At 45.2% G+C, this 22771-nt stretch overlaps 1 protein-coding gene across 1 annotated transcript in view; it reads left to right on the forward strand.

Moving 5' to 3' along the window:
- AXDND1 (axonemal dynein light chain domain containing 1) overlaps nt 1-22771 on the forward strand; it is a 112275-nt gene that overhangs the window by 2996 nt on the left and 86508 nt on the right. The window contains exons 4-7 of the mRNA XM_051858247.3: nt 17242-17362; nt 18220-18305; nt 21226-21282; nt 22217-22319. Of these exons, the coding sequence (XP_051714207.2) occupies nt 17242-17362; nt 18220-18305; nt 21226-21282; nt 22217-22319 (367 nt within the window). The remainder of the gene's footprint in view (nt 1-17241; nt 17363-18219; nt 18306-21225; nt 21283-22216; nt 22320-22771) is intronic.

Below are 22771 nucleotides of genomic sequence, written 5' to 3' on the forward strand. Positions count from 1 at the left end.
TGAGTATTCTTCACCTGTCCATCGACCCCCTGTAAGCCCCTGGCCTCATCTGGAAGCAGCGTTGAAGCCTACCCTCGGTGGGCAGATCAGTTAGCTTTTCTGAAGTCCAGTTTTCTCATCTGTGCAGAAGAAACGACGGGCTTGCTGCATTTCGTGCGCCTCCCGGAAATAACTGCAAAGCACAAAGGAGAGAGTGCATCCAGGAGTCCAGGAAATACCAGCAGGCGTCAATTACAGGGCTGCAAAGGGCAGTGGACACTTGGCCTCTTAGCCTTTGTGTCTGGGAGCATTCGCGTCAGCAAGTCCCTCAGATCACGATTACTGTTATTAGTGGTTACGAGATGTTTGCAGTTTTGAAAAACTAATCAGCTGCATCTGAACAGGGCGATAAGCTGACCTTAAAGTTTTCACATCAGATGGCTTCTGAGTTGGAAACCGAAGACCAGGCAGACAGGGAGGTGTCCTCCGCCACCCCAAGTGTCCTCACCGTGCCCTAGAACACGGGGACAGACACCTGCCACTGCACAGCGGTCTTCACCCACGTGATAAAGATTAAGGAGCTGGAGCAGTGGCTCTGAAATCAGACTGGGCCCGATGGCCCGATGTGTGGAAGTGGACATGGAGGGTAGTTGAGTGGCTCTGGGGCTGAGACAGAAGAGGGAAGTGTGTGAGGATCTGAACCCGCTGCTGCTGGCTCTGAAGATGGGAGAAGGGTGACACGAGCCAAGAAATGAAGCTGGCTGCTGGCAAAACCAGACTTCCCACGGCAGCTTAGCTGACAGTCTCAGCTCGCCAACTGCGAGGAGCTGAGTTCTGCCAGCCCAGGTGACCCAGCAGTGGATGCTCCCCTGCAGCAGGCAGAAACATGGCCCCAGCAGCGCACCTCAGCTCTTGCCTTGTGAGACCTGGCTTGGACTTCCGACCGACAGAACTGTAAGATAATACATTTGTACTATCTACACAAATACACAAATGTACAACGAATTTTATTTATTGCAAAAAAGTAACTAGTTCAGCAAACTCGGATAGCCAGAGCACAACAATAAAATAAAAAACAATTGGCCGGTGCCGCGGCTCACTAGGCTAATCCTCCACTTAGCGGCGCCGGCATACCGGGTTCTAGTCCCGGTCGGGGCTCCGGATTCTGTCCTGGTTGCCCCTCTTCCAGGCCAGCCCTCTGCTGTGGCCAGGGAGTGCAGTGGAGGATGGCCCAAGTGCTTGGGCCCTGCACCCCATGGGAGACCAGGAGAAGCACCTGGCTCCTGTCTTCGGATCAGCGTGGTATGCCGGTCACAGTGCGCCAGCCGTGGCGGCCATTGGAGGGTAAACCAACGGCAAAAGGAAGACCTTTCTCTCTCTCTCTCTCTCTCACTATCCACTCTGCCTGTCAAAACACACACACACACACACACACACACAACGAAGTCAGCATGCCCCAAGTCATATTTTTCCATAGCTCTATCAGCCAGCGTTAAATTAAAAAATCACTCATGGGCTGCACTGTGATGTAGTAGGTTAAGTCTCCACCTGTGGCTCTGGCATTCATGGGCAGTGGTTCATGTCCCAGCTGTGTCTCTTCTGATCCAGTTCTCTGCTAATGGCCTGGGAAGGCAGCAGAAGATGGCTCAAGTGCTTGGGCTCCTGCACCTATGTGGGAGACCCAGAAGAAGCTCCTGGCTCCTGGCTTTGGATTGGCCCAGCTCCAACCATTATGGCCATTTGGGGAGTAACCCATGGGATAGAAGACCTCTCTCTGTTTCACCCTCTCTCTGTCTATAACTCTGCCTTTCAAATAAATAAATAAATCACTCTTCATATTTTAAGAAGGGTATTTACAGAATTATTGGAATGGCTAAAGGAGCTGGTGTGAAGCAGTGCTTGTGAGAAAAGTCCCAGAAAAGGGTATGATTGGCCCTCCAGGGAAGCTGCTACCCCAAAGAGCTCTGAGCAGAGTGAGCCCTCTGGAGTAGACATTTGTCCAAAGAACATAAAAATGGCCAGTAAGCACATGAGATGATCAATGTCACTCTCCAATAAGGAAATGCAAAGCAAAACCATGGACTGTTTTTCCACACCCACTATTATGGCCAAAATAGAAAAGCATGAGCATTCGCTATGTAGGTGAAGCAGCTGTGGTTGTGGTACACTGGGTTAAGCTGCCACGTGAAATGCCAGCATCCCATATCAGAGCACCAATTCAAGTCCCAGCTACTCCACTTCTAACTCAGTTTCCTGCTAATGTGCTTGGGAAAGCAGAAGAGGATGGCTGAAGTACTTGGGCCTCTACCACCCACAAGTGAGACCTGGATGGAGTTCCTGGCTCCTGGCTTTCATCCTAGGCTAGCACCAGCTGTTAGAACCATTTGGGAAGTGAACCAGCAGATGCAAGATCTCTCTGTCTCTGTCTCACCCTCTCTCTCATCACTCTACCTTTCAAATGAATAAATCTTAAAAAAAAAAAAAGTTGGAAAATCACAAGTGTCATACATTGTTGGTGGGAAAGTAAAATAGTACAGCCCCTTTGAAAAACATTTTGGCAAGTCCTGAAAAATTTATACACGTAATTACCATCATGGCCAGCAATCCCCTCCTAGTTAGGTACCCAAAGGAACTGAAAACATATATGTACAAACGTTTGTACATAAGCATTAACAGCATCAGAAAGAGACAACCCTGGGGCAGTTCCAAGAAGGCAGAATAAGGAGGGAGCTTACTGATCTAGTCCAGGAGAAGATAGTTTAATAAAAGTGGAGATTCAATGCCAATCAACAAATGCAGAAATTGAGGAAACAAGAACAAGGAAGACATTATGTAGCCCCCAAATGAACAAGACACCCCAATCCAAGATTATGAAGATGATCAGATAGAAGAAATGCCAGATACAGATTTAAAAAGATTTATGATAAGAATATTTAGAAGTTTTCAAACACAAATTCTTGAACTACAGAAATCGTTACTGGACAGGATAGAAAATCTCTCTCATGAAAATGAAATCTTAAGGAGGAATCAAAATGCAGAAACTAGTAGAATATGAAATGGTGACAGTAAAGAGAAATCAAAATGAAGAATTCAATAGATCAAATGACATACACATTAGAGAGCCTTAAAAACAGAGTCAGTGAAGCAGAAGAGAATATTGGACTTAGAAGACAGAGCACAGGAAAGTATACAGTGAAACCAAAGAAAGGAGGAAATTAGAAATCTAAAAAATATTGTTGGGAATCTACAGGATACTATTAAAAAACCCAACATTCAAGTTCTAGGAGTTCCTGAAGACAGAGAGAAAGGATTAGAAGGCCTTTTTAGTGAGATACTAGCAGAGAACTTCCCAGGTTTGGAGGACAGAGACATCCTAGTACAGAAAGCTCATAGAACCGCTAGTAAGGCCAGCGCCGCGGCTCACTAGGCTAATCCTCCGCCAAGCGGCGCCGGCACACCGGGTTCTAGTCCCGGTTGGGGCGCCGGATTCTGTCCCGGTTGCCCCTCTTCCAGGCCAGCCCTCTGCTGTGGCCAGGGAGTGCAGTGGAGGATGGCCCAGGTGCTTGGGCCCTGCACCCCATGGGAGACCAGGAAAAGCACTTGGCTCCTGGCTCCTGCCATCGGATCAGCGCGGTGCGCCGGCTGCAGTGCGCCGGCCGCGGCGGCCATTGGAGGGTGAACCAACGGCAAAGGAAGACCTTTCTGTCTCTCTCTCTCACTGTCCACTCTGCCTGTCAAAAAATTAAAAAAAAAAAAAAAAAAAAAGAACCGCTAGTAAACATGACCAAAAGAGATCCTCACCACAACACGTCGTAATCAAACTCACCACAGTGAAACATAAAGAAAAGATTTTAAAATGTGCAAGAGAGAAATGTCAGATTACTCTCAGAGGATCTCCAATTAGACTCACAGCAGACTTCTCATCAGAAACCCTACAGGCTAGGAGGGAATGGCGAGACATAGCACAGGTACTAAGAGAGAAAAACTGTCAGCCCAGAATATTTTATCCTGCAAAGCTCTCATTTGTGAATGAAAGTGAAATAAAGACCTTTCATAGCAAACAGAAATTGAAAGAATTTGTCACCGATCCGATGGCAGGAGCCAGGTACTTATCCTGGTCTCCCATGGGGTGCAGGGCCCAAGCACTTGGGCCATCCTCCACTGCCATCTAGCTCTGCAAAAGATGCTTAAAGATGTGTTACACACAGAAACACAGAAACATGGCCATCAATATGAAAGAAGGTAAAGGAAGAAAACCTCACAGTAAAAAGATCACACGAAGTTCAAAGCATATATTAAAAAATATCTTTGGGAAAATGGCAGGGCAAAGTTACTACTTATCAATAGTCACATTGAACGTTAATGGCCTCAACTCTCCAGTTAAAAGACACAGATTGGCTGAATGGATTAAAAGCAAAACCCATCTATTTGCTGCTTACAAGAAACACCTCTTTCCAACAAAGATGCATGCAGACTGAAAGTGAAAGGCTGGAAAAAGATATTCCATGCCAACAGAAATGAAAAAAGATCTGGTGTAGCCATCTTAATATCAGACAAAATAAACTTGAACACAAAAACTGTTAAAAGAGAAAGAGGGGCACTATATAATGATTAAGGGATCAATCCTACAGGAAGATATAATGATTATCAATGCATATCCACCTAATTACAGGGCACTGGTTTATTTAAAAGATATGTTAAGGGACTTAAAGGGAGACTTAATACAATACAATACAATACAATACAATACAATACAATACAATACAATACAATAGTACTGGGGGACTTCAATACTCCACTGTCAGAAATAGATCAACCAGACAGAAGATCAGCAAGGAGACAGTAGATTTAAATGACACTATAGCCCCAATGGATCTAACAGATATCTACAGAACTTTTCATCCTACACTTAAAGAATTTACATTCTTCTCAGCAATACATGGAACCTACTCTAGGATTGATCACATTCTAGGCCATAAAGCAAGTCTCAGTAAATTCAAAAGAATTAGAATCATACGATGCAGCTTCTTGGACCACAGTGGAATGAAGTTGGAAATTAGCAACTCAGGAATCCCTAGAGCATATGCAAACACATGGAGATTGAACAACATGCTCCTGAATGAACAGTGGGTCATAGGAGAAATCAAAAGAGAAATCAAAAGCTTTCTGGAAGCAAAAGAAGGTAACAACACAACAAATCAAAACTTATGGGATACAGGAAAAGCAGTGATAAGAGGAAAGTTTATAGCAATAGGTGCCTACATCAAGAAATTGGAAAGGCACCAAGTAAATGAGCTACCAGTGCATCACAAGGATCTAGAAAAACTGCAGCAAACCAGACCCAAATCTAGTAGGAGAAGAGAAATAATTAAAATTAGAGAGGAAATCAACAGAATTGAATCCAAAAAAAATTACAAAAGATCAGCAAAATTAAGAGCTGGTTTTTTGAAAAAATAAACAAAATTGACACCCCATTGGCCCAACTAACTAAAAAAAGAGGAGAAAAGACCCAAATCAATAAAATCAGAGATGAAAAAGGAAACGTAACAACAGACACCACAGAAATAAAAAGAATCATCAGAAATTACTACAAGGACTGTATACCAGCAAACAGGGAAATCTAACAAATGGATAGATTCCTGGACACATGCAACCTATCTAAATTAAACCATGAAGACATAGAAAACCTGAAAAGACCCATAACTGAGACAGAAATTGAATCAGTAATAAAGGCCCTCCCAACAAAGAAAAGCCCAGGACCAGATGAATGCACTGCTGAATTCTACCAGACATTTAAAGAAGAACTAACTCCAATTCTTCTCAAACTATTCAGAACAATCGAAAAAGAGGGAATCCTCCCAAATTATTTCTATGAAGCCAGCATCACCTTAATCCATAAGCCAGAGAAAGATGCAGCATTGAAAGAAAATTACAGACCAATATCCGTGATGAACATAGATGCAAAAATCCTCAATAAAATACTGGCCAGTAGAATGCAGCAACACATCAGAAAGATCATCTACCCAGACCAAGTGGGATTTATCCCTGGTATGCAGGGATGGTTCAATGTTCACAAATAAATCACATTAACAGACTGCAGAAGAAAAAAACATATGATTATCTCAATAGACGGAGAGAAAGCATTTGATAAAATACAACACCCTTTCATGAAGAAAACCCTAAGCAAACTGGGTATAGAGGAACATTCCACAATACAGTCAAAGCAATTTATGAAAAACCCATGGCCAACATCCTATTGAATGGAGAGAAGTTGGAAGCATTTCCACTGAGATCTGGTCCCAGACAGGGATGTCCACTCTCATGATTGCTTCAATATAGTTCTGGAAGTTTTAGCCAGAGCTATTAGGCAAGAAAAAGAAATTAAAGGGATACAAATTGGGAAGGAAAAACTCAAACTATCCCTCTTTGCAGATGATATGATTCTTTATTTAGGGGATCCAAAGAACTCTACTAAGAGACTATTGGAACTCATGGAAGAGTTTGGCAAAGTAGCAGGATATAAAAATCAGTGCACAAAAATCAACAGCCTTTGTATACACAGGCAATGCCATGGCTGAGAAAGAACTTCTAAGATCAATCCCATTCTCAATAGCCACAAAAACAATCAAATACCTTGGCATAAATAAACCAAGGAAGTTAAAGATCTCTACAATGAGAATTACAAAATCCTAAAGAAAGAAATAGAAGAGGATACCAAAAAATGTAAAAATCTTCCATGCTCATGGGTTGGAAGAATCAATATCATCAAAATGTTCATTCTCCCAAAAGCAATTTATAGATTGAATGCGATACTAGTCAAAATACCAAAGACATTTTTCTCAGATCTGGAAAAAATGATGCTGAAATTCATATGGAGGCACAGAAGGCCTCGAATAGCTAAAGCAATCTTGTCACAACAAAAACAAAGCCAGAGGCATCACAATACCAGATTTCAGGGCATACTACAGGGCGGTTATAATCAAAACAGCCTGGTACTGGTACAGAAACAGATGGATAGACCAGTGGAACAGAATAGAAACACCAGAAATCAATCCAAACATCTACAGCCAACTTATATTTGATTAAGGATCCAAAACCAATCCCTGGAGTAAGGACAGTCTATTCATTAAATGGGCTGGGAAAACTGAATTTTCACATGCAGAAGCATGAAGCACAACCCCACCCTTACACCTTACACAAAAATGCACTCAACATGGATTAAAGATCTAAATCTATGACCTGACACTGTCAAATTGTTAGAGAACATTGGAGAAATCCTGCAATATATAGGCATAAGAAAAGACTTCTTGGAAAAGACCCCAGAGGCACAGGTAGACAAAGCCAAAATTAACAACTGGGATTACATCAAATTGAGAAGTTCTGTACTGAAAAAGAAACAGTCAGGAAAGTGAAGAGGCAACCAATAGAATAGGAGAAAGTATTTGCAAATTATGCAACAGATAAAGGGTAAATAACCAGAATCTACAAAACAAACAACTCACTTAAAAGATGGGCCAAGGACCTAAATAGACATTTTTTTTTTTTTGGCAGGCAGAGTGGATAGTGAGAGAGAGAGAGACAGAGAGAAAGATCTTCCTTTGCCGTTGGTTCACCCTACAATGGCCGCCACAGCCAGCGCGCTGCGGCCGGTGCACCGCGCTGATCCGATGGCAGGAGCCAGGTACTTCTCCTGGTCTCCCATGGGGTGCAGGGCCCAAGCACTTGGGCCATCCTCCACTGCCTTCCCAGGCCACAGCAGAGAGCTGGCCTGGAAGAGGTGCAACCGGGACAGAATCCGGCGCCCCAACCGGGACTAGAACCTGGTGTGCCGGCGCTGCTAGGTGGAGGATTAGCCTAGTGAGCCACGGTGCCGGCCAAAATAGACATTTTTCAAAAGAGGAAATCCAAACGGCTAACAGTCACATGAAAAAATGTTCAGGATCACTAGCCATCAGGGAAATGCTAATCAAAACCACAATGAGGTTTCACTTCACCCGGTTAGAATGGCTTCCATACAGAAATCAACTAACAACAGATGCTGGTGAGAATCTGGGGAAAAAGGGACACTAACCCACTGTTGGTGGGAATGCAAACTGGTAAATCCACTATGGAAGACAGTTTGGAAATTCCTCAGAATCCTGAATATAGCCCTACCACATGATCCAGCCATCCCTCTCCTCAGAATTTACCCAAGGGAAATTAATTGGCAAATCAAAGAGCTATCTGCACCTCAATGTTTATTGTGGCTCAATTCACAATAGCCAAGACATGGAATCAATCTAAATGGCCATCAACAGAAGACTGGATAAAGAAATTATGGGATATGTACTCTATAGAATATTACACAGTGGTTAAAAAAATGAAATCCGGTCATTTGCAACAAAATGGAGGAATCTGAAAAACATATGCTGAGTGAAATAAGCCAGTCCCAAAGGGACAAATATCATGTTCTCCCTGATCTGTGACAGCTAACTGAGCACCTAAAAGGAAACCTGTAGAAGCGAAACTGACACTGTGAGAAACGATGACCTGATCAGCCCTTGTCCTGACCGTTGAGGAACATCTTACTCTTTTATTATTTTTAATATTTCCTTTTTCTACTTAATACTCTTTAATTAACACACAATAATTCTTAGGCATCTAAATTTAACTGTAAAGTAATCCCTGTTAAAAAGAAGAGTGAGAATAAGAGAGGAGACATACACTTTGGTACATGCTCACTTGGACTTACCCCTAATGTTAGAGCCAGAAACATGCTATGGTACTCCAAATTGCATTAAGTTGGCAGGTACCAATGCCGTTTTACTAGTTAAAGTGATCAGTTTAAGTTCATAATTGATCATAAAGATTGGATTAAGTGTCAAAGGGATCACATTAATAAGACCAGTGTCTGCTAATAATAATTGATGGAATTTAAAAGGAGAGAACCATCCAACATGGGAAGTGGGACACACAGCAGACTCATAGAATGGCAAATGCCCTAAACAGCACTCTGGCCTCAGAATCAGCCCTTAAGGCATTCAGATCTGGCTAAAAAGCCCATGAGAGGGGCCGACGCTGTGGTTCACTTGGTTAGTCCTCTGCCTGGGGCGCCAGCATCCCATATGGGTGTCGGGTTCTAGTCCTGGTTGCTCCTCTTCCAGTCCAGCTCTCTGCTGTGGCCCAGGAAGGCAGTGGAGGATGGCCCAAGTGCTTGGGCCCTGCACCTACATGGGAGACCGGGAGGAAGCACCCAGCTCCTGGCTTTGGATCGCCACAGTGCTGGCCGTAGCAGCCATTAGGGGAGTGAACCAACGGAAGGAAGACCTTTCTGTCTGTCTCCTTCTCACTGTCTATAACTCTCTCTCTCTCTCTCACTAATTCTGCCTGTCAAAAAAATAAAAAAAAAAAAAGAGCGTGAAGGTGAAGTGAAGTAACTCTGCATCTACCATCTGAGAGGGCAGGCAGCTTTTAATAAATAAAAAAAAGCCCATGAGAGTTTCTCAGGCATGGAAAGCCAAGACACTGTGGCAAAAAATGACCTACATGAAAGATCTCTGTGAGTGAGATCCCAGTAGAAAGAAGGGGCCACCAAAGAAGGACGTACCTTTCTCTGAAGGGAGGAGAGAACTTCCACTTTGATTATTCCCTTGTCTAAATAAGATCAGAGTTTGTGAACGCAAGAGGCTTTCATAGCCTTGGCAGCTCAGGACAAGAGCCTCGGGTGATTACTGACGTCATAAATAAAAGTGTCAATTGTAAATCAAGGAGAGGAGTCACTGTGCACTTACTCCCCATGTAGGATCTCTGTCCTTAATGTGTTGTACTATGTGAATTAACGGTAAAACTAGTATTCAAACAGTACTTTATACTTTGTATGTCTGTGTGGGTGCAAAGTGTTGAAATCTTAACTTGGGATAGAGTTGATCTTCTGTATATAAAGATAACTAAAAGTGAATCAATGAAGAATGGATGGGAGAGCAAGTGGGAGATAGGATGGTTGCATGTGGGAGGGTGGTTATGGGGGGAAAAACTGTTATAATCCAAAAGGTGTACTTTCAAAATTTGTATTTATTAAATAAATGTTTTCTAAAAAAAAGAGTTCTTGGAGTTAAAGGTAACCAAAGTACTACAGTCTTCCTTTGTATTTTATTTCCTTATAGTATCTGAATATATTTATTGTTAAAGATTTAATAAAACTATGTGGTGGTTTTCTTTGTGATAACTATGTGGTATCTATACTTTTCTATCTTTCTTAAAAATTTGCTGATAAAAATAAAGGTCTTATTGTACTCATTGAATAAAGAATGATAATTGAAAAACAAAAAAAAGAGAAAGAGACAACCCACTGTCTCTGTCAGTTGTTGAATGGGTGAATAAAGTGGGGCCTGTCCCTGCAATGGGATATTACTCAGCCATGAAAAGAGTGAAGTACTGATCCTCCCTACAGCAGCCCTGAGAACATCACACTAAGTGAAAGAAGCCAGTTCCAAGAGGGCTTGTATCATGCATTTCTGTACATATGAGATGTCCAGGCTCGGCAAAGCCCCAGAGACAGGAAGTCGATTGCTGGGTGTCAGGGGCTGGGGGCAGGGAGGTTGGAGAATAACTGCTGATGGGTATGGAGTGTCTTTAGGGGTGATGGAAATATTCTCAAAGTAGATACTGTATCTTTGGGACTACACTGAAAACTTGTAATTTGTACCTTTTTTTAAAAAAGATTTATTTATTTATTTGAAAGAGTTACACAGAGAGAGAAGGAGAGGCAGAGAGAGAGAGAGGTTGTCCATCCACTGGTTCACTCCCCAATTGGCTGCAGTGGCCGGAGCTGGGCTGATGCGGAGCCAGGAGCTTCCTCTGGGTCTCTCAGAGCTCTCCTCTGGGTTCAGGGGCCCAAGGACTTGGGCCATCTTCCCCTTCCCAGGCCACAGCAGAGAGCTGGATGGGAAGTGGAGCAGTCAGGACTCTTAACCGTGGCCCATATGGGATGCTAGTACTGCAGGTGGTGGCTTTACCCGCTACACCACGGCGGCAGACCCTGTGCCTTTTAAAAGGGTGAATTTTGTGACTTATGTTACATCTCAGTTTAAAAGTCCACACCCTGTTAGCTGTGAGCTGAAGACCAGGCAGCTAAAATGAGGAAGCCGGCACTGCCGCGGTTACTGCCCTGCGTCTGTAGATGTGGGCAGCTGGGGAGGGACTCTGGCATGTCGCTTCACCAAAGCCACTTCACCGTGGTGTCTGAGGAATCGGCTCAGACGTTGGAGGGAAAACAGCTTCTGCCTCACTCCGCCCTCCAGAGTCTTTCGAGAGGGCCTCTGGTTTGTGGGGCGGAATCCACACCCAGAACGCAGTGTGTGTTATGAAAAAAACTGAGTTTCAAAAAATTTCTGCATAAAACATCTTTTAATTCCACTTTCCAGTAACTTTAAAATACGCTTATATGAAGCATTCAGTATTTTTTGCTAACAACACAGAGCTGTATCAGCCAACTTCTCCAGCATATTTTGATGTGATGGAAACTGATGGTCTATCAACTTTAGAATGGTTTTTTCACTCCCCAAATGCCTGCAGTGACTAGGGCCAAAGCCAGGAGCTAGGAACACAATCCGGGTCTCCCCTGTGGGTGGCAGGAGCCCCATCACCTGAGCCATCACCATCCCATTAGCAGGAGGCTAGAATCAGGATCCAGAGCCAGGAACTGAACCCAGGCACACGGATATGGGATGCAGGCGTCTTAGCCAATCCAGCATCTGCCCCTAGCGTTACAGTTGACATTTGTCTTCTAGAATGATGACGAATGTTACAATAGTATGGAATGAAGGGAAGGGTGTACTTTGAGGGCAGGCTCATCTGGCAGCTAATGTGGCATGCAGAGTTCTTGGCAACAGGCCAATTCTAGTGCCCCAGAAAGATCCTGGATATACAGTGTTTAGCAGAAACCTTTTTTAAAGGCTCAGATATCACTAAAGCAAGCAAACAAACAAAAAAACCCGCAAACATTTCTTTGATAACTATAGTGCTGTACTGATTCATTTGGGTACGTGGGAGATCTTTATTTCCCAATTGTCATAATTCTTTGTTTCACCTTTATTTAGGCTTGAGACAGTCACAAAAAAGGCTCTTAAAACATTGCTCAGTGGCTGGCGCCTTGGCTCACTAGGCTAATCCTCCGCCTGCGGCACCGGCACACCGGGTTCTAGTCCTGGTTGGGGCGCCGGATTCTGTCCCGGTTGTTCCTCTTCCAGTCCAGCTCTCTGCTGTGGCCCGGGAGTGCAGTGGAGGATGGCCCAAGTGCTTGGGCCCTGCACCTGCATGGGAGACAGGGAGGAATTACCCTGCTCCTGACTTCGGATCGGCGCAGCGTGGGCCGTGGCGGCCATTAGGGGAGTGAACCAACGGAAGGAAGACCTTTCTCTCTGTCTCTCTCTCTCACTGTCTTTAACTCTTCCTGGGAAAAAAAAATACATTGTTCAGATGCAGGGACGTTGCCTCACTAGGCTACATCTGCATCCCACATCTGAGTACCTGGGTTTAACTCTCAGTTCCTGCTTCCTGTTAATGCACTCCGGCCCAGCCGAGCCGTGGGCATGTGGGGAGTGAACCAGTGGATGGGAGTGCATGCTCGTACCCTCCTCCTTCCCTCTCTGCTCATAAAAAATAAAAGTTGTTCTATTCCGTGAGAGTAAAGCACAACCTTTTCAGCAAGGCCGTCCGTGGTCTGGCCCCTGTATGTACTTCTCTAATCCTTGCTGTCTTTATTCTTCATTCTTCAGCTAGACAGAACAACTCCTTAAAGTCCTCTGGTCACCCTGTGCTTCTGTCTTGTTCTCCCTGCTTGAAATACTTAGGCTCTTCAGTTGTTTACCCAAATCCAAATCAGGCCTTAAAAATCATTTTATTTGTATTCTATTTGAAAGGCAGAGAGAAAGAGTCGGAGAGAGAGGAGGGGGAGCGAGCTTCCATCTGTTGGTTCACTCCACAAATGCCTGCAGCTGCCAGGGCTGGCCAGGCAGAAGCCAGGAGCCCAGAACTGAAGCCAGGTCTCCCATGTTGGCAGCAGGGACCAGGGACGCAAGCACTTGAGCCCGTACCACTGCTTCCCAGGATGTGCATTAGCAGGAAGCTGTCTTGAACCGGGCACTCTGCTCCGGGATGTGGGTGTCCCAGGCAGCGACGTAACCACTGAGCCACACACCTCCCCCAAATCAGTTTTTGGTTTTCAGTAATTGTCATCATCTCCTTAGGCTGTGACTCGGTCTAGACCATCTTTCATTGTTCCTGTAACATCCTATACTCCACCATGATAGACATCATGTTTGCCTTTGTTTGTTAATTTGTGAATCTCCCCCTCTATGTTGAATGTCTTGTCGGGGGGTGAGAGTGCATAGCTGTCTATCCATCTAGCACCTTTTCTGTCACTTATACTCAACCTTTGCTGAACAAATTAATTTCATGCATTTTTGTATACAGATACCCATACCATCATGTTTATAGCAGCACTGTATACAGTAGCCAAAATATGGAATCATCCAGGGTGTCCATCATCAGATAAATGGGATAAAAATGTGAGAGCTAGGCCGGCGCCGTGGCTCACTAGGCTAATCCTCCGCCTGTGGTGTTGGCACCCCAGATTCTAGTCCCAGTCGGGGCGCCAGTTCTGTATCAGTTGCTCCTCTTCCAGTCCAGCTCTCTGCTGTGGCCCGGGAAGGCAGTGGAGGATGGCCCAAGTGCTTGGACCCTGCACCTGCATGGGAGACCAAGAGAAGCACCTGGCTCCTGTCTTCAGATCGGCACAGCGTGCTGGCCCTAGCAGCCATTTGGGGGTGAACCAATGGAAGACCTTTCTCTCTGTCTCTCTCTTTCACTGTCTAACTCTGCCTGTCCAAAAAAAAAAAAAAAAAAAAAAAAAAAAAAAAAAAAAGTGAGAGCTAGCTCTATCTATCTATCTATCTATTTATCTCCATCCATCCTTCCATCCATCCATCCATTCTCTATTACTCAGCTATAAGAATAACAAGTTCAGGGCTGGCATTGTGGAACAAGTTAAACCACCGCTTGCAATGCCAGCATCCTCTATGAGTTCCTGTTTGGGTCCCAGCTGTTCCACTTCTGATCTAGATCCCTGCTAATGTACCTGGGAAAGCAGCAGAAGATGGGCCATGTGCTTGGGCCCCTGCCACCCATGTGGGAGAACTGGAAGAAGCTCCTGGCCCCTGGCTTTGGTCTGGCCCAGCCCTGGCTGTTGTACCCATTTGGGGAGTGAACCAGTGGATAAAAGATCTCTCTTTCTGTCTCTCCCTATCTCTCTGACTCTCTCTCTCTCTCTGCAACTCTGCCTTTCAAATAAATAAACAAATCTTTAAAAAAAAAAACAGTGAAATTCTGTCATGGGCTGCAAGATGGTTGGAATTGGTAGACATCACATTGAGTGAAATAAACCAGACACACATACTGCATTTCTCCCTTATATGTGGGAGACAAAATTTTTAAAAAGAAAGAAATGCCTGAATATATCACTTTTGCTGCAAATGACAGTGTTTTGTCAAATTTTATTTTAAATATTTTTCAAATTGATAGGAATTATTTACTGTAGTTTTAATGATTTTGTGGCTATTTTAAGTGAAGTTGAACCTATTGTCTTTTAAGTATTGTGTACAGCCCTTACCTGATTTCCTGCCGGACTGTGGTCTTTTTATTTATTGAATTCTATTCAGTAGGGCCAGTAAGCCTTTGACTACAATGTAAATTACAAATATGTTATCTCAAAAAATAATAAATAATATATTTTTAAAAGATAAGGAAGGCAGGGGAAAAAAGATTCAGTCTTCTGAGAGAGTATGTTTGGCCTAGCTTAGACCAATGCCTGCACCTCGGCTACTTCTGCGTTTTTTACTTTACTTCATCTTATTCAGTGCATTTTGAAATGATTTTAGACTTACAGAAATGTTGCAGAAGTAGCACAGAAACTGTGCTGCTGTGTAGTGATCCCCCATCTTTCCCGGGTAGCAGCATCTTACACGGTCGTGGTACACGTATGAAGACCAAGAAATTCCTGTTGGCACAGTGCTGCTAGCTGGGCCATATGGGAATGTCTTTCAGTTTCCCACTAACGGAGGAGCCTTTTTTGATAACCTCTGGTAAGCAGGAGCAAGATGATCCCTCAAGGGAAATCAGAGTATTACGACCCCTGTGAGTGGGTAACAGCAGTGCATGGGAAAGAGCCTGGGTCAGACCAGAGTTGACCTTAAAGTTGAGTGGCAGGACAGAGACATCTGAAAGTCATGCACAGGCAGCTGTGCCGTAGGGAGATAAATTCAGCGGAAGTGGATAGAATATACTAGAGAGGCCGGAGAGGCCACATGAAATGCGGTGACAACTTTAATGACATGCCATTGGCAAGAGACAGAAAGACCGGCTGCTGTAGTGGTATGCAGGTGACTATACAACCAGTGTGTTAGCCACAGGTTGGGTATTAAAGGGAAAGGCTGGGAAGGGATCCATCATGGATGTTGAGGTTTTGATGAGAGGGTTGGTGGTATTAACAGACAGATTGAGTAGATACAGGAGAGTGAAGATAGGACGGAAGCATTCAGACATACCTCGGGAGAGCTCTAAGGGGGGATCTGGTGGCCTTGCCGAGGGAGGAAATGTAGTAAAAGACTAATAGAGGAGTAAGGACGGAACTCTGGGGTGCAGTTCTGTTAGTAGCAGGTGGCCATGTAAAGTCCTAGGAGGAGCAGCTATAGGGGGCAGAAGAACCCCAGGAGGGGCTGGTGTTACGGCGTAGTAGGTTAAGCCATCGCTTACACTGGCATCCCATATCAGAGTACTGGTCATTGTGGCCATCTGGGGAGTGAAGCAGTAGATGGAAGATTCATTGATTCTCTCTCTCTTCTTCCCTTCCTCCCTCCCTCCCTCTCTTTGTCACTCTGATCTTTAACAACAACAAAAGAACCAGGAGAGCCCAGGAACGCAGAGAATCAGAAGGGGGGTGCAATTGATGCAACAGTCAAGGTGCTGCCTGGGACCCTCAGGGCCTGTGCTGGAGTGCCTGGGATTGAGTCCTAGTTCCCCTTCCAGTTGTAGCTTCCTGCTAGTGAACACCCTGGGAAGCAGCAGGTGATGAACTACGTGGCTGGATCCCTGCCACCCATGTGGGGGACCTGTATTGGGTTCTGGGCTCCTGGCTTTGGACTGGCCCCACCTCCGCTGTTTCAGGCATTTGGGGAGAGAACCAGTGGATAGGACATCTCTGTCTGCTTCTCTTCTCTTTTCCTCCTTCCTTCCTTCCTTCCTTCCTTCCTTCCTTCCTTCCTTCCTTCCTTCCTTTGACAGAGTGGACAGTGAGAGAGACAGAGAAAGGTCTTCCTTTTGCCGTTGGTTCACCCTCCAATGGCCGCCACGGCCGGCGCGCTGCGCTGATCCGAAGCCAGGAGCCAGGTGCTTCTCTTGGTCTCCCATGGGGTGCAGGGCCCAAGTACTTGGGCCATCCTCCACTGCACTCCCGGGCCACAGCAGAGAGCTGGCCTGGAAGAGGGGCAACCGGGACAGAATCCGGCGCCCCGACCAGGACTAGAACCCGGTGTGCCAGCGCCGCTAGGCGGAGGATTAGCCTAGTGAGCCGGGGCACCGGGCCTTGCTTCTGTTTCTTTAGCTTTCAAATAAACAAGTTAAAAAACAATTAAAAATAGATCAGCCCTGGAAAATATCCCGGGAAAATGTGGAGAAGATAACTGCTGAGGAACTGTTTCATTTAGCAGTGGAGAGCTGTCATCAGCCTTCTGGAGAATGGTGTCGGGAGAGAAACTTCAAGAAATTTGATGTCTAACAGAGACGTAGAAAGATGGATGGAGGGATGGATAGAGCATGATAATGGGACAGCAATGCAGGGTGAAGGGGAAACTTTTAAAAGAGGGAAGGATTTGGAATGGAGCAAGGGGACTGGGCAGTACACACAGCATTGTGTCCATTTGATATGAGATCCTTGAGGCTATGGGCAAAGATGGATTCCAGGCCACACGTGGAGGAAGTCGGTTGTGGGGAAGAGGATCTGCCTTAACCTGGGAGTGAAGGAAGGAACGAGAGTGTGATGTGGATGAGGAATTCCCGGTGGGGAAGAAGTCGTCTCAGCAGAGTGTGTGACAAGGACATCGGTTTCGCTGACACAGGCAGCCACTCTGCCCACCAGCAGGGTGTGTGTACACCTTACCCACACCTGCAGTCCACCTGCAATGTCCATACAGAAAGTTTACCTCGTGAATATGTTCTCTTCTTGTCTAGGGATATTTCTTTTCTGTATGATGTTAAATATGCACAAGAAAGGGCTCAGGAAAATGTGCTGTGTCCGCCGGCTCTGGACCGGTCGTTAGCGTCGAACGACGGTGTCATTGTGCCCCATAAGGTAAAGGATTCGACCCTCTTCTCTCCCTCTCTCCACTTTTCAAAATTTATTTCACCAAATATAAAGCAATGTCATCAGTCTGCACAGCACTGCCTAATTATTAGAGGATTTAGTGGGAAGACATCAAAGGTATTTACTAAGCCGTTTTGCAAACCACAGTTACCCTCTAAAGTCTAGAAAATGTGGTGTGAAAGACAAGACTTTTTTCGCCTGCTCCCAGAAATCCACATGTAAAGTTACAGAATTCTTATCTTTGGTATCTTTCAAAGTTGAATTTTACATTTCCCACTGAATTTCAAAGAGACGTTAATGCAATTTCTGAATACAGTGCCCCTGCATCTGCATGTCCTGCATCGTTGGGTCCAAAACAGGGAAAAAAAATCGCGTATGTACAGATCTTTTCCCCTGCCATTCCCCAAGCGATGTACAGCACAGCAGCTCTCCACACAGTATTTACGTCGTATGGGGTCTTATACGTGGTCTGGAGATGATTCAAAGCATCGGGGAGGCTGAGAGGAGGCTGTGTCCCCACGCAGTGCTGTGTTACACAGGGGGCTTGAGCGTTGTACAGTTTGATCCTCGTGGGGCTTCCACTCGCAAATCGACAAGCCACTGAACCAGAGCAAAAGTTGTTCTCTAATTCATGGTTATTTAAAAAATATGTGCTCTGTGTTAAAGACTTTTATCATTTTACGTGATCCACATTACTAATATTGTCGTGTCTCTCATCAAAACCTTCAACTTTGATAGAGTATCCCTTTGGGATAGGAGTTAGAATTTCTACCGTTCATTTTTTCCCTCTGTTAATGTATTCCTCCTCGCCCCTCCCCCTTCTTTCTTTTTATTTATTTTTGAAGCCAAAAACTCTAACAGACACTTTGGTTCCTGAGGAGTTCCACATTGTGTCAAGTACGGGAGTGTCCGGTTTGGAGTGCTACGATGAGTGAGTACTGCGTTGCGTGTTGAAGTGCCTCCTGCGTCCCGGGTCTGCACGCAGGTCCCTCGCCGCGTCCACACTGAAGCGTGCAAGCCACCCTTACACTGTTTAAGACATACTTTTTAAAAACTAGTAAGAAGGACTTTTTAAAAGTTTGGGATTTAATGATTTCAGTTGTTTTCTCTCTTTTCCTGCCATTTAACTGAATTCTTTTTTTTTTTCTTTTTGACAGGCAGAGTTAGACAGTGAGAGAGAGAGAGAGAGAGAGAGAGTTATAGACAGTGAGAGAGAGACAGAGAAAGGCCTTCCTTCCGTTGGTTCACTCCCCAAATGGCCGCTGTGGCCGGCGTGCTGCGCCGATCCAAAGCCAGGAGCCAGGTGCAGGGCCCAAGGACTTGGGCCATCCTCCACTGCCTTCCCGGGCCACAGCAGAGAGCTGGACTGGAAGAGGGGCAACCAGGACAGAATCCGGCACCCCGACCGGGACTAGAACCCGGGGTGCCAGCGCCGCAGGCGGAGGATTAGCCAAGTGAGCCGCGGCACCGGCCGTGATTTTTTTTTTTAATGTAACTTTATTACCTGCAAGCTTTAGGAACGGCTTTGAGCAGTAGCCATGAGCACCAGCGAAAGTGGCTCTCTGGGTGTCTCGTAATGCACACTCCAGGGCTCTGCTGCACACCGCAGACTGCTTATGCTCTCTTTCATTCCTGTGCGTGGGATTCAAAACGGAGTCGTCTTTATTTTCTAAAACAAAGTACCTGAATGTGTCATAGTTTAAAACAACTAGAACTTGGGACTGAGGGTTTATAATATTCAGTGGCTGTCGCCCTTTGATCCTGTTCTGTGGGTATGTTATATGACATTCCCTTATGCTGGTGCGTTGCAGAAGAATATTTTGCCACAGAGAGCTGAAATGGAATTCATTTTTGGGGTAACTTTTTATTTGTATATAATTTCTTTTTTTTAAATATTTATTTTATTTATATGAAAGAGTTATAGAGAGAGGTAGAGACAGAGAGAGAGGTCTTGCATCCGCTGGTTCACTCTCCAGATGGCTGCAATGGCTGCAGCTGCACCGATCCGAAGCCAAGAGTCAGGAGCCTCTTCTAGGTCTCCCACATGCGTGCAGAGGCCCTAGGACTTGGGCCATCCTCTGCTTTCCCAGGTCATAGCAGGGAGCTGGATCAGAAGAGGAGCAGCTGAGATTCGAACTGGTGGCCATATGGGATGCCGGCGCTCCAGGCCAGGGCTTTAACCAGCTGCACCACAGTGCCAGCCCCTATTTGTATATAATTTCAAACTTAACAGAAAAGTTGCAAAAAAGAACAAGGAACTCCCATACGCCTTCTACCCTAATTCACTGGGTTTTTGTATTTTGCCTCATTTATTTTATAACACACTAGCATACACACACACACACATTTTTAAAGTGTTTAAGAGTCAGTTGAGACATTGTGGCCCTTTACTGCTAAATGTGCTAGTGTTTATTTCTCAATAACCTACAAGTTACAGCTCTTTGGCTTTTTTTTTTAGCTCCATTGTTTCTTCCATATCTATTAATTGGCATTTCACCATGTCAACACATGAATTTCCATTTTATTTGTATGTTTTAATCCTTTACTACCATTGTTTTTCTTAGAAATAATCCCTCCATTTAACTAATTTTTTCAAAAAAATTTATTTATTTGAAAGAGTTAGAGAGAGAGAGCGAGAGCGAGAGAGAGAGAGAGAGAAAGGTGTTCCATCTGCTGGTTCATTCCCCAGATGGCCGCAATGGCCGGAGCTGCGCTGATCCGAAGCCAGGAGCCAGGAGCTCCCACACGGGTGCAGGGGCCCAAGCATTTGGGCCATCTTCTGCTGCTTTCCCAGGCCATGGCAGAGAGCTGGATTGGAAGTGGAGCAGCCAGGTCTTGAATTGGTGCCCATATAGGATGCTGGCGCTTCAGGCCAGGGCTTTAACCCACTATGCTACCGCGCCAGCCCCCCCCCATAATTTATCTTGATGTGCCAGTTTTTCCTGGTTTGGCCAATGGCAGCTCCTTTGAACTGGCTCTCATATTCTTTGGACATATCTCCATTATTGTTTGAACGCTTCCACATTTTTTGTAGCATTAAGATTTCCAGATTCGTCTGTGTTTCCCAACTCTAGCCCTGGAATGAGCCATGAATCACTTTTTTCAGGGAGAATAGATTCAGGTCCTTGTCACACATTCATTTTCTTCTTCACACACTGAAACTGTGTTTTGAGTCTTAGTGTGCTCTCGAGATGTTCACTGTTCTAAATCCTGAAAATTGATCTCGTTAGTGGACTGTTAGAGGGCAGAATTGAAGGAAATGCTAATTAACTACTGGAAGACATAGACACACAGTGATAGTAGAGTTCAAGGATTACCCCAGGGTCCCTGGAAGAGATTCGCTGTGGTACTTACCCAGGTGTAAGCGGAGCATTCAGAACACACACCTGACCGGGATTCGGCTCCATTTCGTACACATTCCATCCCATGCTTAGTTGCCCTAAAGACTTCTGTGTTCTTAGAACACCCTTCCACTTTTGAGAAGTCAGGTTTTTGTAAAATGAATGGAGAAATTTTCACGTTCCAACGTTTTGAGGAATGTGGTGGATTTCCATTACCAGACGTGACGTGTGGTCTTACCGCTGCCTGTGGGTGCATGGGAGTGCTCGGCCGTGACCTCGTGTGAGCACCACAGGCCTTCCTGATCGCCTCCCCGGTCCTCGGTTTCTTAGGCTGCGCAGTTGGCCGGCTCCGGCACTGAAACGAGGCACGAGGCACTGTGTTCCAGGGAGCACGGGTTCCTCTTGGTGGAGAGCGGCCCTTAGAGACGGAGATGCTGAGTGCGTGTGTGCTGACTGATCAACAGGACAGAAGATGCGTTGCAGCTAACACTTGCCTGTCTTGCTTTGTAGTAAATACACGACTCTCCTCACAGACAGTGAGAACAGGCTGTTGCTCTTCCCTTCCATGTAAGTACGGCTCATTGCCCACCATGTTTCTTAGAATCACTAGGTGTACATATGCCTTTTTCCTGGTGCTTTATTGAAATAAAAAACATTAAAATTTAGCAGACACTCAAGACAATAACTGCCCATAGTCCATAATCTAATCAGTGATTCCATTTAGTTCGAATTGCATACTCAACTTTTACATATTTCATTTGCTCAATTTCATATTTAATATTACCTGTTTATATATATGCAGTATAATATTTAAGTACTATAAAATACTTTATTTTTTGTTTATTTGAAAGGCAGAGAGACAGGAGAAAGAGAGCCTTCATGCTGATTCACTCTCACACTGCAGTAGCTGGGCCCAGGACAGGCTGCAGCCGGGAGCCAGGAACTGGGTCAATCCAGGTCTCCCTGGTTGGCAGCGACCCGGCTCTCTGAGCCCTTGCCTCCTGCCTGTTAGGCACACAGCAGCAGGAGGCTGAGACGGGGGCAGAGCCTGGGCTCTAACCCTGGCACTCTGATTCCGGATGCGGTGTCCCAAGTGGCGTCTTAGCTGCTAGACCGAATGCCGCCCCAAGCATGATACAATATTCTGTTTTCTGCATTTAATCATTAATATTTCTCTATTTCACTGCTGATTTCCCCCCTTTTGTTCCCTTTTTCTCTCTTACATTATAGAGGGGTCCATGTTAACAACTTGGCATTTATCTGTCATGTTTACACTGTGTTTACAATCCTACACAACACTTATATAGAATTTCGTGTCATTTGCATTTTTATCTCTTTCACTGTATTACTGCTATCCCACTAGATTAATAGAAACAAGTCTAATGCTTCAATAATATTCTGTAGCGTATGCACTCTCTTTCTGTGTTCTGTATTCTTCCTGTCACTTGAGGATGTCCTGTTGTTGCACTAATTACACGAGTCTGCCACCTTCCTCTTTCAGGAAACCGAATAAGCGAGTAGAAGTCGTCCAGCTGAGTGACGTGATGGATGCTATGTTAGAGAGGGCTACCGTGGAGAATCAGGAGTACTCAGGACCAACCAAGGTAGCTGCAGAGACTCACGTGCCTCAGTCACGGTTAAGAGCATGTGTCCTGGAGGCAGCAGCCCAGGATGCGGTCCCAACCCTGCAGCTTACTAGCAGTGACATCCCCGCCCCTCAGAACCCCATCATAACTCACAGATGATAGCGCTACCCCACAGGGCTGCATGGAGGTTAAACGACACAATAAATGCAAAGTGCGGGGAAGAACACCTGGCACCGGGCAAACCCTGTAGAGTTCATCAGTACGCGCATTACTTACTGGTGCCACATTCTGAGAAGTATGTCTTTAGGGGGTTTTGTTGTGCAAACATCACAGAGTGCACTCACATAAGCCGTGATGATACAGCTTACTACCTACCCTACCATGCGGTCTATTACTGCGCTGAATACTGTAGGCAACTGTCACATAGTAGGAAGTATTCCTGTATCGAAACATACCTGAATGTAGAAGAG

The sequence above is a fragment of the Oryctolagus cuniculus genome, chromosome 7, assembly GCF_051225735.1.
Source record: "Oryctolagus cuniculus isolate XC-2025 breed Fujian yellow rabbit chromosome 7, ASM5122573v1, whole genome shotgun sequence".
NCBI lineage: Eukaryota > Metazoa > Chordata > Mammalia > Lagomorpha > Leporidae > Oryctolagus > Oryctolagus cuniculus.